This window comes from Lissotriton helveticus, chromosome 2_1 (genome assembly GCF_964261635.1).
Source record: "Lissotriton helveticus chromosome 2_1, aLisHel1.1, whole genome shotgun sequence".
Classification (NCBI taxonomy): Eukaryota; Metazoa; Chordata; class Amphibia; order Caudata; family Salamandridae; genus Lissotriton; species Lissotriton helveticus.
In genome coordinates, this window is record NC_136059.1 from 473,202,241 (window position 1) to 473,218,784 (window position 16,544).

The window sequence follows — 16,544 nt, forward strand, 5'->3', positions numbered from 1 at the left end:
AGCACAAATCATGAGGAGAAATGCCATGAGTGCTAATAGTATCTGCAATTATATTCTGAATGTATAGCTAACGTAGAGATTTAAGTAGAAGTGGAACTAATACAGAAATGTGTGACATTATATGACTTTATTAGACGTGATTATTTCTGAATTGCATGTCGTGAAGATGTTAAAATGTAAGATGGCAGGTGGTTAAACGCAGAACGTGGTAGGCCTCAGGGCCAGAGCTGGAGGGAAAGGGAAGGTGGTTCTTTTCACGACACAGATTGTATTAAGGTTTTTGGTCATTGCATTAAATAGGCCATGATTTATAGAAATGTTTACTTAATAATAGAATAAGAGTATTAACATGCTTTAATTAAATGAAGAAGTTGAATGCTATAATCATAATGAGAAATATTGTAGGCCTGAAATGTTTTAGCATTGATTTACACGTACATGTCTGGGCTGAGAAATGTTGCAAGCCTTTTTCTTTTTAGAAGTATATGAGAGTTGGGTTCTTGGCTACAGATATCTGTCTGCAAAGGAAGAGGGGGGATCCAATTATAAATGAATGAATAGAGGTCTGTTCAGTAGACGGCCCAGACATGGAGGAGGGTTTTGGAATGTTTAAGGGGTATCAGCGGGCCGGAGAAGAGTCTGAGAAGCAAGGTCAACTCTAACGCATGAGGCCCAAGACAAAGCATCATGGAAAAAGCCAGAAGTTGCACCACGTGAGGGGCGTTCCGCAAGGGGCGTCTCGAATGTTGTTGACTGTTTTGTATTAGGGACAGCACCCCTGGGTGGAGTTAGAGCAGAGACCTGAGGACCCTTTAGAGAGCGGATGGGTAGGCAGAGAGGGGTCATGACTGGAGAACTTTAGGTTTTCACCAAGAGACTTAGAGTGAGTGACTTCCCTTGGGGGTCATTCACTGCTGACACCTTTGTTAGGTTGGGATTTGGTTAAGTAGGGATACCATCTAGAGCAGGGTAGGGACAGCCTAACCTTTGCGTTTTCCTCCAACCTAAATGAAGGAGAGATATGCGTCTATGCTGATAGCTTTATTATTCTTAGAACTTGTGTTAGTGATTTCTGTTGCTCGTCTGAGGGCTTTTCGAGAGCACATGTATGTAATTGGACCTGTGTATCTCGTTAATCTCATTCTGAGATGCTTGTATTTGCAGCTTATCATATCTTTACAATAAACTTTTGAAAGCTAGAAGTTGTTTGTGGTCTTTGGGAGCAGAGTCCTTTATTGGGTGAACTAGCTTGGAAATAGGTGCACTTTCTTTCCTTACAGACAGGCAACAAAGGTTCAGTCGACCAGATCGAGGTTTGGATCAATAGATATAAGGTATCGAGCTAAATCTCGCCCTTTCACTAGTACATCTGCATGGGTCGGGCCGAAATGTAGGAGCATTCAAGGAAAGGGTGGTGCAGCAGAGAACAGAAGCAAGGTGGAGAGAAGAGAGAGGAGGGGGGAGGTGCTGGATAGACAGAGGGGGGAGGAGGGGGGCGGAAGTTACCGCTCAGCACCGCCGATCCATACCTGAATCCTGTCAGAATAGTTGTCAAGAAGAAGAACCCCGGAGCTTGTCACTTTCTTGGTTTCCACCATGGTTTTCAAATCCGCTAACAAGTTCATATGTTTAGACATGTCTGTTGCCAGCACCTAAAAATAGAAGACAAAATGCAGGCTGAGCAAAATGCACTCGGCTGAGAGTGTGGCGCGAAAATGAATGGTGGGGGAGGGGGCGAAATACAGGCCTCATATTGAAGCATAAATGATGCCTGACTGCAGCACATACATGAACACATTATGGATTTACGTATTTAAGTCATGGAGAAAAAGGATTTCTATAAAAGATCGAGTTATTCAATGTCAGAATGCATTTTCGGTTAGTTGCTATGGAAACCTCATGCTAGTTCATTCTTTGAATGTAGCAATCCTAAAGTGTGTTCCTGCCGCACAGCCCCCCTCTCCCGGCACAGAACTGACGGCTGTCACAGGGGCCGAATGAAAAACCGCCAATCACCTGACTGGAACCACTTCGAAGCTAGCGCGTCACTCCAAGGAGAATGCAGACCGTCCTGGCTTTCTTCTTCTTCATTGCTATTAAGATATTTCGATTAACTCATTTTGTGGAATATAATTTGCAATTCATTTATCTGAGTGGAATCTCTAGCTGGGGTTATTGTTTTACTATAGTTACTTGTAGGAGGAGCATCTCTCACTGGACAATGAAACCCAAAGGCATCCTGTGTGCAACCACAAAACTCACCGGGCGTGGGGAACCAACAAGCAAATAAACTAACTGACGAAAGAGCTTGGTAGCCACTTACAGAGCCGATGACAGCTTACCCACTGGTGTGGCTACAGGACTAGGTGCCAGATCAGAAAAAGAGCTTGCTGGCTCTTTCACTCACAGTGCCAGAAGGCAGCCTGACCTCAGGTGTAGATAATGACTGCGAAGGAATAGATAGGAATTCTTGCCATCTGTGGCCACTGCAGCAAGAAATCAGCAGAAGAGTGGAGTTCTGCAGTACACACAGAGGACACGTAGGCAGCATATTTCACATGCGATTAGTTCTAAAAATATATTTGTATTAACTCACCCTGGAAATCCAGCTTCAAATGTTGTCCTGTAAACATCCACTCAGCACCTTGAGTGCAAAATACACCCTTGGAGATGCTCACGTGTGTGCTGTAGGAATGCCTACTCACTAGATGTTTTCAAGATAACATGTTTCCAATCCTTGCATTTCATCTAACAACCTGATATGTCCTGGGAGTTGTAGTCATGAGTTGCTTCCAATCAATCAATTGGAGTAGCGTATCTGATCATAATGATTTCTAACCCAGGTCTGGAAACAAGGGGTGGTGGCAACATGGAGTGTGGTGGCAGTGTAGCGTGGACCAGCTCCCTCGCAAGACAATACTGTTACTATCTTCTAAAGAGAGATAAGCGTATGGCCTGGTGACAGAATTCAAAATGACGGAGGACTGCTTGGTGAGTCTATGTACCTTTATATTTCCTTGTGGTTATTCCATTCGCCACTTTTTAAATTTGGGTGAGGAAAATAAGTAACAATGAATATTCCACTCTGTTAAGACATGGTTGTATGTTTTGTAGCACTTAACCGTTCAATTAACTTGGAAAAATTATTCTAAATCCAAATTAACTGTAAAAGTAAAAGGTCACTATAATAGGATCAAAATGTAGCCTAAATATTGGTTACTTTGTGGAATATTATGAGAAATTACAGGACTAACGGAGAAACGTCCACGTGTGTCTATTGTCTGAAGAGTGTGGAAGTGGACCAACTTCACCTCTGGGGAAAACTTTACCACAAAACTCCTTTTTACGATACAATTCGCAAACACAAAAATATGTTCTGCAATATAATTATATCACAATGCGGTTTGTAGATATTAACCTCCCACAAAATGTAGAACTGTTCATCCAATTTTTATTAAACTTCACCAACTTAGAGGAACAGTTTCATTTTAATTCCTAACGTGAGCCTAAGCAATTACTGCCAACTCTGCCGATCCCCAGAATATTGCCAGATGTGTTTGGAAGATTGATAATGTGTAGTGCTATTGGATAAAAAAATATTTAATACACAAATTAATTCTTTCACGTCATGCACTATAAAGGCTTCAGGGAATATTAGTCACTTACAACACAAAAATGTACAATTACAACATAGATATGGCCATTCTTTACTATATTATACCGCAGTGTTAGCAAGAAGAAGATATACATAAAACAGTACAGGGCATTCATTTTAACATAACTATTGTTTGTGCCACAAACACATAAGACAGCCAAGCTGTTTATCATTCTATTTGAAGTTCACAGCTTTGCCGAGAACAGCCAAACATCACATCAACATTTGAAACCTTCTTTTCTGGGCATAAATTCCATAACTGCTAAATGGAAACAAAATTACATGTACAAAAATGCACTGCAATTTCCTGGACAGAATGAGATGTATATATTCATGAGAAGTGAAAGCACATTTCTAGGATCTTCTGCTTTGCACAACTGTTAGAATCTAGTAGTCACTTTAGTTATTTTGCAATGTGGCTCAGAGGCAAAAGTCTAACACACACAACTGATCTAAAAATAATTTGTGGCCATTTCACCATGGGACAAACAATGTCTCATTTAGGTGCAGGTGTTGTCCCTGCTGTGAATTTACCCCATCCCTTTCCTTGTGCTATCTTTTTACCTTATGGGATGTCCCCATGAGCTATCTTCCCCTGGCCACCCTGCTGAGGGATTTCACCACCTGTATCTCCCAGCAGGAGGCGAAATGTCATCGGAAGGGAGGACATAGCACGGAGGCCGCATACCATCTAAAATATGATGCCGCATCTCATTTGCAAACGTTCAGATTCTGCTTCCCAGAAGCCCTGAAAAACTGGGGTATTCTAGTTCATAAAAGGTCAAATGCCGCCATACTCACGATATCAATGACCATTTTCCTCAGTGATTGTCTTTGCTTTTTGGTCAAATTTTGGAAAATGTCACAGTTTTCCTCCTGCAGCAACTTGAAACCCACAGCTAAGTGATGGTTCTCCAGCACCGATGAGTCGTTGTACATCAAGGCAAGCTCAGAATCTGTGTTGTAGAAGGATAGGATGCCACGTTAGTACAGGCAGTGTTCACAAGCAAGGGTGACATTTCTCAGGTGTAATTAAACAAGCGCATAATTAGATTCCAGTGGAACTCTGGGGAAAGCATTCACTTTGCAGGTTGAGAAGAAAAATATGTCAGCAACTAAAGACACAAATTAAATGATATGAAATACAATGATCACAGTATTACCATATGGCTTGATCACGTGAAGATCTGCACAATGTAGATGAATTGCAACTCAGTCAGAAAGGATAATGTACTAAAATGCCTGGCTTCATTACTTTCCAAGGAGACCAATCCACCGTCTGCACCTCCACACCTAAGCAACACTTGTACCTCAAAAACATGAACCACTGCATCAAATAAAAAATAGAAGAAGTAGAAATCTAGGTCTTAAACGCAGACCAGGGGACAAAGAAAACTAGCCTGGATGACTATCGCTTGACTTACGGCATAGGCAAGAACAAGATCTAGGCCTATCACATTGGCCCGTCTATCTAAGAGTCTTATTATCTAACTATGCACCCATCCACTTTCTTTACTTGGAAACCAAACCCAGTTATTGCTACTAGTGCGTGACTTAACAGTGATAGGTTATGACCAGTCACTGGCATTAAAGCAGGTGCTGGTTGGTGGGATTCAGAAATATAGGGCATTTTGAAACAAGATGAAAAGAATACGATATTTTGCTGAACCCAACGAGCCTTGCATCCACAGCCTCTATTGTCTTTTCACTCTGAGTCTTCCAACTGTGGCTCATAATGCACCATCAAAACAATTAACATAGTGTGAGAAACTGGGTTGCTGGTTGAGGCGGGTGTGGGCCCTTGTCAAGCGACAGCCACAATCCTTGACAGGTTGAACCACAAAAATAACTAAATTAACCTGTGCCTCTGTTAGCTTGGCACAACATTTGAGTAAATATGTATTTACGCAGCACACAAACAGTAATACAGTGAAAACACAACATAAGAAAAATCCTACAACAATTAAAAAAGACAAAAGTACAATTTAATAAATTATTGACACCGAAACGACAAAAGTCCAATCTGTAGAACGGGAGATATGCAATTTCAAAGATTTAAGGTAAGTATAGTGCCTTTAAAGCACACAGCGATACTCACTGCTAACTGGTCATGCTAGACTGGGGGAAAATCACAAGTTCAGGCTGACCACGATGCAATGCAGACCGGTAGGCATGTCCAACTTTTTAAGCAGAGCACACCCTGCAATATAGGCTGTCTAGGACCTCCCCTAGGGTTGACTTGTGTAGAAAAAAAAGGAAGGTTTTGGTGTGGCAAAAGGATTATTTGGCTAGGCCGAATTGTGTCAATTGGGTGTAAGCCAATTTAACCAAGGAGAGTGCACAAGCACTTTAGCACCTGCTAGCAGTGGTCAAGTGCACATAATCCTAAAGCCACAAAAATGGCTCAGAAACAGGCAGGGTGAAGGCAAAAAAAGTTTGAGGGTTACCCTGCGGAGAGGGCCAGTGCCAACACAGAGCCAAACATAACTAATTACAACTGACAAGCAATACAGACTTGAAAACTCCTATGCCGCTTAATGTGTACGGTGTTAACAGTACATCAATTTCCCATGTTGGTGGATGTCTTGATCCTTAATTTCTGTATCCTTAAACTGCCTGGTACATACATGGAATTTTTCTTGAGGAACTTCCCAGAGGTTCTGGCATAGAACAATAATATAAATGTAAAGATAATTGGGGTAAAAAATTACGATACTAACAGCTAAACTTGAGCTACATAAAAACGTCTAATATAACAAACATGCAACAATTTTTTTTTCTCTGAGCCTATATAATCAATTAATGTTTTTACCATGCTAGTTAGTGCTCCTTTGGGGATGCTTTTTTGCAGATTTTTAGCAAAGATGTGACCACGGATCTCATTTGGTAGGATGGGTGACTCATGGCGTTTCATTCCACCATAGGGTGACCCTCAACCTATACAGCAGGCTTCCAAAGACAACAGTCAGCGCCCATTCATATAGAACTTAAAGTTCAGAACACAGCGCGGATCCCATTACGCACAACATACGAATGCTGCATATTAAGTGCCAATTACTGACATCCACTCAATAGCAGCTGAAGCACCCTCTCCACAGGAGAACATGAGTTAGCACATCAAATAGCTCACATGACCTTTAATACAGCCAGCAGGTCTTAAAGCCTTAAGAGCCCTAAATAATGGATTTTATAAATAATTCCAATTGCTTCCATCCAATGTTCTCTTAATATCTATAAAAAGACCTTCTCAGTTTAAAACAAGATATAGTGATTGGTGTCTTAATAACGTCAACTTGTGTTTTTAGTGCAAAAAACAGCAAATAGGAAATAAAATTATTATTTAAATATTTAATCAATCCATGCGTCTTTCAGTGCCAAACGGCCTTGACATGTGGAATGAATGTTCAACATTTTCACAGCTTTCAGAATTATACTAAATTAAATTGCTGAGTAAACCGCTCTACTCCTATGCTGGAAATAGTGAGTAATGCAGAGTAATTAACCCCAAATTTTACTGGTGTTTTCCATTTTCAGGTATTAACCAAAATCGTTTTTTATTTTTCAAACAAAAAATACTGAGCAAATCCCAAATTTCTAAACTTGCAGGACAATTCAGAACAGGACCTAAACTCGTTAGAGTCTCATTGCGATACTTTTGGAAATCCAGATTCCATTGCCTATGGTATCCTATATCCTAATTGGAAATTTGGTTGTGGTATAGCTTTGCTGCAGTGCAGATCTTTCCCTGAAACGTCTTCATCAGGTACTCCTGAGTAGCCAAAGTGCCACAATGGGTGATCGTGTGCTGTACAAACACGTGGAGGGCTATGTTTTTTTTTTCACAACAATTTTATTAGCAGGATCGGGCAAAAAGTACGCGTGGCTCCCCACAGTCAGGAGAACACCACCAAGCATTGTGTCACATGTACAACATAAATCTAAGCGTCCAGCTAAATAGTCAAGAGAAAACAATTATAAGTGGAATACAACTATGTCCTCTCCTGCCCCCGCTTAACCCAACTACCCAACCCTCCCATTCCCATTCCCGTGCCCCCCCCACCCCCCCCAACGCACGTGTGTAGAGATAGCTTCAGCGTGTAACCATAATGCGATATTCGTGGCGCAATGCAAGAACTTGCAAGTAACCTGCAACTAAAGATCTTCCTCCAGTTCTGCCGGTGGGTCTAGCATTAATCCTCTATATTCAGCCCATCCCTTCCATATCTTGTAATGCTTGCGGGGGCAGCCACGCGCTTCAAAAATAGGACGTTCCAGACCCATACAAAAGTCCATTCCAGCTTTCCAGGCACACAGGGGAGGAGCTCTCACATCTTTCCAAGCCCGGGCCAGGTCTCTTTTGGCCATTACCAATCCCAAGAGTAGCAAGTGACGTCTATAAGTGTTTCCACCAACCCCCTCAAGGACGTGAAGCAAGCCCAGCCGGTGAGTGCGAGGAAGAGTCCAGTGTAGTACCTCAGACAGGCAGTCCCACACACCCCTCCAGAAGCCCACCAATCTAGGGCAAGACCATACCGTGTGGAGCAAAGTGCCCACCGCAGCTCCACATCTCAAACACTCCGGGGATCCAATCAAGCCTGCTTTCCACAGTCGTTCACGGGTGAAATAAGCCCTATGGAGAATTTTGAATTGGATTAACCTAAATCGAATAGCAATGGCTGCTCCCCTAGGGGATTCCAGAGCCTCCCTCCAGTCATCCTCATCAAGGGGGCCCACATCAGCTTCCCAAGTCGTCTTCAGTGGAAGAAGGGTGGAGGAACAGTGAGTGACTAGTGTCTGGTAGATGCGAGAGACTTTCTTATCCCCCAGATCACCCATAAAGACTTTCGCCTCGATAGGACTAAATTCAGGGAGCGAATCTGTTGGAAATGGGATCCCCGGCTGGCCAGGGCTTTCGCCAAAGTCAGTCAGAGACCACCACCCCCAAGTCAGGGCAAGGGAGTTACACGCCAAGATAACCCCTACTCACCCTCTAGGTAACGTGGCGCGAGCAGCAAGGCTAAACTTGGAGGCGATGTAGGCTAAGTATTTGCGCACGCACCCCAGCAACAACAACCAAAGGCCCACCACAAAGGAAACTCCACACAAGGTTATATAAAAATAGCCTTTGTATTACACCAAAACACATTAGATAAAACACACACTTTACAATGTGCCAGAGGCACGGGCAGAATTTACAAGGGGATATTTACAAGACAGGGCCACATGGACCACTGTCAGGAATCAGAAGTAGCACTTTCAGAAATAACAATACAATACTTGTAGGCCTAGAACTTAGAACATAGCCTATCAGACAGTACCTTCCGTCCTGGTTGCACGGGATAATGCGAGTGACCTCCTTAGTAAGCTTGAGCGGGCGACCCAGCGAAGCGGCGCGGCTCTGAGGAGAGCGGCGCTGCTCGAGGCTTGGACGGGCTGCCGGCACGGTACAAGCGTTTCTCTGGGGCAACCAATGTGTGCGGCTCAGAAGAGGAGGGGGAGGCAGGATGCGGGCGACCCAGCGAAGCGGCGCGGCTCAGGGGAGAGCGGCGCTGCTCGAGGCTTGGACGGGCTGCCGGCACGAGCTGCCGAGGGGAACGAGCGAGGCACACTTCAGCGAGGCCCCAGGGGCCCAGGGAGATCAGACAAGTCCCATCAATTTGGCAGGGAAGGCACCATAGAGTCCACTGGTCCTGGGACTCTGGTCAGGGGGCAAGCTTAGTATCAAGCCCTTGGGATCACTTATAACAGAAGATCACTGTAACATAAAATAGGACATAAAGCACAAAACCAGTACCCACTGGTAACTGGTAAGTCCCCCCTACGCAATCCTAACCACCCTAGGAACAGGTCACGCAGGGAACCAGGACCTTACTAGCACCACCTGCACTAGCAAGAACAACCACCTCAGTATCACAATACAAGTAGGGGCATAGACCTGGGGACAAAACACATGATGCAGAACCTACATTCAGCGGTGTAAGGAACACATGACGCATCGACACACGTTCAGCGGTGTAAGGAACAGGGCACATAATGTATCAACAACACATTCAGAGGTGCAGAACACAGGGTGCGCAAAACATACTACACATTGTACATTTCCTAACACCCAAAAGCAATAGGACATAGATCATAACAGCATCTAAACCTTTAGCGCAGAACTCACAAAGTCCAGGTTGCGCCACTGCGCCAGAACCTAAACGTAGCAGCTGCCCACTACTTGCTGGGCAGCTGAGGGACAGAACAGGGGGCCTAAACGCTGCAGCTGGCACTAAGTGCTGCGCAGCTGGGGAAAGGCCAGGGATGAAGGAGTGCGCCTCACTCCTAAGTCCATAGTACATGTCCCTAAAAGAAAGACCTACACGGTGCAGCTGCCCACTAATTGCTGGGCAGCTGTAGATCAGCAAAAACTGCGCCAGGGCTCTCACTAGCCCTCTGGGACCCAAAGCTGCTCAAACTGGGAGCCCTCTGGCTCTGCACACAAATATGCAAAAGGTGGAGCCTCTCAGGGCTCGATAGATCACTCTGCCCCTGGGGAGCGCACTGGCTCCTGAAACCATCATGCCCCAAGGATACTGTGCCCTTAAAATAACTGGGCCACCCTGGGAGCCATGCACCGGCTCTTGGAGATAATAGGCTGTACTGAGCCATCTGGCTCTTGAAGGAATCATGTTTCCAAATGTTGGGGCAGCCCTCTCGCCAGCGGGGCCGCCCAGGCACCTACCATGCGCCTCAATGGGCCCCCCCCCCCCGACACGGGGACTTCAGGACCCCCATGGGTCCTCTAAACAACTCAGGACAGCAGCCCCCTCTTTACTCACCGGGGCTCTGGACGCGGTGTGTCTCTGCTTCGCCTCGTTCCCTCTTCTGGGACCGGGGCATAGGTTGAGGAGCCCTCGCGGCTGGGCGGCAATCTTCTTCCGGGGCTCCCTCCTGGTCCTGGGAGCCCCGCAACCCTTCGGGCGGCTTCCTGCTGGTCCCCCGGTGCTCCCAACAGCTCACGGGAGCCCGGGCAGCATGCGACCATCTTTCTCTGCCGGCGGCGGAGCGGGCAGCCAATCACGATGCAGCGGCGGGCGGGACTTCCCCGCAAAACCGGAAGTCCCGCCCCGAGTCAGGCACCGTAGTGCCTGGCTTCCTGTTTTGCGGCGCTCGGGCCGCGGCGGTGAATCTCGGGGGCATTTAAGAGGGGTGGCACCCTCGAGATTAATTAAAACCAACACAGCGAGGTGGGCACTCGCCAAATAATTAAAGAACTGGGGTGGCACCCGTATTTTAAGAAGAAAGTGCAACGAAGCACTCTGGGGCACCAGAAGGGCAGGAGCGCTTCCCTCAGAGGGAAAACGACAGCGCTCTGCCCAGGCATGAAAAATAAAGCGCTAAGGGCAGCCACAGCCCTGGGGCAATAATCCAGCGCTCCCAGCGCTCTCTGAGAGAAGGAAGCGCTTCCAGGCGCTAGGCAAAATATCCATAAAGCACTTCCAGGTGCTAGGGCAACAGCCAACAATCAGGTCCTGGTAGAGTCCAGGACAGCAGAAGTCCAGGGGCTGGGCAGGGCTCAGGGAGGCAAGCCATCCCTGAGCCCAAGCAGCAGCACGCCCCTGGCAAGATTCAAGTTGGGAACAAGAACATTTTCATGGGGTCACAGCCCCTCTTTTATACACCTTTTCCCTTTGTCTTTAGGTGCAGGGTGGGGGCAGAACCAGTCGCAGCTGGTTCTGGAGCACTCTTGATGGCCCAACCACCCATTCTATTCACAGGCAGGGCTTGGGTCATCAGTCACACCACAGGGGGGCGGAGCCAGCATTGTGTGGGGAAAACCCAGCCCATCCAGGACACAGGTACACTCCTCCCACACATCACTCATGCTAATCTCTCCATTCACCACCGGGGCAGACCCACACAGACTTCCTGGAGCCTGGCATCCAACGAAGCACTCTGGGGCACCAGAAGGGCAGGAGCGCTTCCCTCAGAGGGAAAACGACAGCGCTCTGCCCAGGCATGAAAAATAAAGCGCTAAGGGCAGCCACAGCCCTGGGGCAATAATCCAGCGCTCCCAGCGCTCTCTGAGAGAAGGAAGCGCTTCCAGGCGCTAGGCAAAATATCCATAAAGCACTTCCAGGTGCTAGGGCAACAGCCAACAATCAGGTCCTGGTAGAGTCCAGGACAGCAGAAGTCCAGGGGCTGGGCAGGGCTCAGGGAGGCAAGCCATCCCTGAGCCCAAGCAGCAGCACGCCCCTGGCAAGATTCAAGTTGGGAACAAGAACATTTTCATGGGGTCACAGCCCCTCTTTTATACACCTTTTCCCTTTGTCTTTAGGTGCAGGGTGGGGGCAGAACCAGTCGCAGCTGGTTCTGGAGCACTCTTGATGGCCCAACCACCCATTCTATTCACAGGCAGGGCTTGGGTCATCAGTCACACCACAGGGGGGCGGAGCCAGCATTGTGTGGGGAAAACCCAGCCCATCCAGGACACAGGTACACTCCTCCCACACATCACTCATGCTAATCTCTCCATTCACCACCGGGGCAGACCCACACAGACTTCCTGGAGCCTGGCATCCCAGCCAGCTCCAGCCAATCACACGCCAGGCATATTTTACACTAATATGCCAACTCCTAGAAGTGGCGCTTCCGCACAAGACACATACACGCCGCACATACCGTTGCGCAGCATTCACTCTCACGAGTTCGCACATACCAAACTTAAGCATGCACGCCTCACGCATCAGGAACTACCAGGGACACATTCCCCATGCATTCCTATGGGAGGGCAGGGCAGGCCAGTCTCACTCCACGCACTCAGGGAGCGCACGCACTTTACACTGCGCCACAGTGTCAAAGTGCGCAAAGACCAGAAATCGCTACACTTCAAGGCAAAAAGTTCAGGGGTGAACCTGCCACAAGGCCCAAGTCCAACAGAATCCATATCAGCAATACTGGGCGTGAGTGCGTGCCGGAGTTGTAGATACCGAAAAAATTGAGACTGGGGCATATCAAATTCGATGCTGAGCGTCTGAAAGGACTTGAGCGTCGTACCAGACATCACATGTCCCAGCTGCGAGATCCCAATTGCATCCCAGCCCTCAAAACCAGATAAGGCCGACAATTCAGGTAAAAGGCCATTGTGCCACAGCGGAGTCTCCGCGGTCAATCGGCCCCACCATCCCATACGACGTAAAGCCTGCCGCCAGACAGCAAACACGAGGCTCGTGACCCTCGGCAGCTTCCGGCGCAGGCGAGCCGAGTAGAGAATCGTGTGGAGTGTATTGTCACCCATCAACGTGCGTTCCAGGGCATAGGCTGGATCCCCACTGTCACCGTACCACCAATCGTTCAGGATAAGCAGATGAGCGGCCTGGTAATAGGACAATATATCCGAGGTGGCCAGGCCTCCGCAGTAGGTGGACAAGAAGCACGTACGTAGTGCCACTCTGGCCGGTCCCCCAGCCCATAGAAAGCGGCCCAAGATCGAGTTGACCTGCCGGAACCACTGAGGTGCAATTGGATAGGGATGGTCCTGCAATTGATAGAGGAGACGTGGGAGCGCAACCATCTTAAAGATTGCAGATCTACCAAATATAGAGAGGGGCATTCGAGACCATGTCTTGATATCCGACTGAACTCGGTCCCAAACGGGCAGTATGTTACGTTCCCAGGCAACGCTAGGTAAGTCGGACAGAAACACCCCCAGATATTTTATGCCATGCGTGGCCACCTGTAGTCCCATCGACCAATGGTCCGCTTCGGTATCTCCATTCAGCACCCAGAGGGTAGACTTACGCAGGTTCAGATATAGGCCCGAGACTTCCCCAAAGATTCGCATGATTTCCAGGACCCGCGGTCCCGAGCGCCGCAGATCGGTGAGAAAGAAAAGGACGTCGTCCGCGTAAAGTGCGATCCTATCCGATAAGCTGTTGTTCCAGACAAAGCCCCTCATTTGCGCATCTATACGCACCCATGCAGCCAACGGCTCTACTAGGAGAGCGAACAAATAGGGGGAGAGCGGGCAACCCTGCCTGGTCCCTCGTCTAATCTGAAACGACTCCGACACCGCTCCCGCAACCCGCACCGAGGCCGTATTATCTGTGTACAGTAGTTTGATGTAGGACAGGAAGACCGGGCCCAGATTGAGGCGGGGCAGTAGGGCAAATAGGTAAGCCCAACTAACGGAATCAAAGGCTTTGTCAATGTCAGCCAGTAACAAAGCCGCCCGCTCCCCGGTAGCACCCATGGCATCAATCGCCGCCTGTGCGCGTCGAATGTTATGTCGCGTCGCCCTATGAGGCATGAACCCGGCCTGGTCCGGATGCACCAGGTCCGTAATATACGGGGACAAACGATTCGCTAGAGCCTTGGCCAGAACCTTAGCCTCAATATTGAGTAGCGAGATGGGACGATACGAGTCGTGCCTCTCCGGAGGTCTGCCCGGTTTCTGAAAGACTACAATTTCGGCATGGCGCCAGTCTCGGGGCAAAGTGCCACGCTCACGCGCCGCCTCAAGCGCTCGGTGATAATAGGACCCTAGCTGTATGTGAAATTGTCTATAAAACTCACTCGGATAGCCACTCGGGCCAGGGACTTTTCCGGTATTAAGCTGTCCCAGAGCATCGCCCAGCTCCTCAGCCGTAAGGGGCGCATCAAGCGCCTTCCTGGTGTCGTCCGACACCATCTTAGGGGGCAGGTCCTCAATAAATTTGATCACTTCATCAGCCGATAAGCGATCACATTGGGCGTATTGAGTAGCAAAGTATGCGGCAAAGCTCGCCGCCAATTCTACTGGGTCAGTAATGACCCCACCATCCATGGACGTGAGTCCCGGCAGCGTAAGCGGCTGAAGGTGGCGCTGGCAGAGCCTATGAAGCATCGTACAGGACTTGTCCCCCCACTGGTATATTCTACTACGTGTAGCTAGCCACGCCTGTTTGGCATCATCGAGGAGGACAGATGCGTAGGCCTGCTGAGCCTGGAGAAGGAGTCGTAACCCAGCCACATCCCCCCCCATGCGTTGCTGCTCCTCCAAGGTTTCTACCCGTGCCGCCGCTGCAACAATCAGTTCTCGCCGCTTGCGCCGGGCCGCGGCACACCACGCTATATCTACTCCCCGGATAGTGGGCTTCATGGCCTCCCAAATCACCCCAGCGTCAATGTCTCCTACAAGATTCTCCCGCCAATACAGGTCTAATGCCTCCCGTAAGTGCGCCACATAGGCCGGCTGCTGAAGATGCCACGAGGACATCCTCCAGCGAAACGGTTGGCGTTGTCGACAGAGTTCCACCCTAATCGATACTGGGGAGTGGTCAGACAGACCCCTAGGCAAGATGGCAGCACTCTTCACTCTACACAGGCAGTCGCCAGGCACAAACACACAGTCTAATCTAGAGTAGGAGCCATGCACAGCGGAGACATACGTATACTCTCGTGCAGTGGGGTGCATATGTCGCCAGGCATCCGACCAGCCCAGACCCTCAGTCATAGCACGCAATCGAGTATGCGCGGGGGAGGGGGCAGTCTCAGCCACTTCCCGGCGCCGCCAGCGATCCACATTCGTCTCCATCACATCATTCCAATCACCGCCAATCACCGCCAGGGATTCGGGGATGTCCTCCCATATCGTGAAAAGTTTCTCAGCTAGGGCCCATTGCAGGGGGGGGGGGGGCATAGACACTCCCGAAGACCACCGATTCAGTGCCCACCATGCCCTTGACAAAGATATAACGACCCTGAGGGTCAACCCACTGCTTTTCATGGACATAGGCCACTCTACGATGTATTAAAATGGCTACCCCCCTAGATCCCCGGGAAAATCCTGCATGAAACACTTGATGATAGCCAAACCTCTGTAGACCCAGCACTTTCGAGCCCATCATGTGAGTTTCCTGGAGTAAGAAAACGTCAGCACTCTCACTTTTCCCCCATCTCAACACTGCCCCACGCTTGATTTTGTCGAGCATCCCCCTGACATTCCATGTGATCACCCGCAGAGAGGCATCAGGAAGTCTATCAGTCTTGTCAGCCATAATCTAGCGGGACCCACCGACCTGAACGTCCTCGCCATTGCCACTCATCGCCCACTGTAAGGAATACTATAGCAGAACACCCGTGCAGTCCCACCCACCCACCCCAGAACCCCAAGATAACATGACGAGCAACTCTCGTCCCACCCCGACCCCCAGAACCAAACATCAAAGGAATGTCATCCCAATTTTGAACATGTTGCAGCCCCAACTCAGTGGCTCCGTCCCCGGCCACTCGTGCCCCGCCTCCCCCCACCCTATACCTCAAAAAACCATGAAGTACCTGTCGCGGCATGGATGTCCCCGAGTCCAGAACCGAGGACCCTGAGCCAGCCATTCCAATGGATCCCAACTCCCCAGCAAACAACAACCTCATCACTCCTCACCCCGAACCTCCCACATTCGAAGGAGAGCAATAGCCCATATGCATGCACCCCGAGTCCCCACCCACAATCCCCCCCCCCATGGTCAGCGGACAGTCACAAACCCATCCTGAGGCCTCCCTGGCGCTACCAGCACATCGGGCCTCAAGAGCCCACACCACGTCGGCCAGGGCCCAAAGTAACAAGAGTACAAAGGGGGCGCAGACGCTTCAGATTTGGCCGTTATCCAATTCAGACTGGTCTGATTCTTCGGTCCTACTACCAGCCTGGGCGCCGCTGAAGGAGGCCGACCGCTTACGCGATCGAGATCGCCGGTTCCTCTTGGGCCTGGTCGCTTGGCCACTCTGCTCTTGTGACGCCCCCCTCGAAGGGCTCGGATTCAGACCTGGCTGAGGATTCGGCCGGACCCTAACTGTCTCATCGGTCCACTGAAAGAGAGCCTCCGGAGTATCGAAAAACAAGGTCCGAGATTGGAATATCACCCTCAGG

At 49.0% G+C, this 16,544-nt stretch overlaps 1 protein-coding gene across 3 annotated transcripts in view; it reads right to left on the reverse strand.

The window, feature by feature from the left end:
- PDE4D (phosphodiesterase 4D) overlaps positions 1-16,544 on the reverse strand; it is a 1,494,598-nt gene that overhangs the window by 26,132 nt on the left and 1,451,922 nt on the right. For all 3 annotated transcript variants that reach the window (XM_078675125.1, XM_078675126.1, XM_078675127.1), the window contains 2 exons: positions 4,457-4,611; positions 1,530-1,652 (listed from right to left, as the gene is read on the reverse strand). In XM_078675125.1, coding sequence (XP_078531251.1) covers positions 1,530-1,652; positions 4,457-4,611 — 278 coding nt within the window. The remainder of the gene's footprint in view (positions 1-1,529; positions 1,653-4,456; positions 4,612-16,544) is intronic.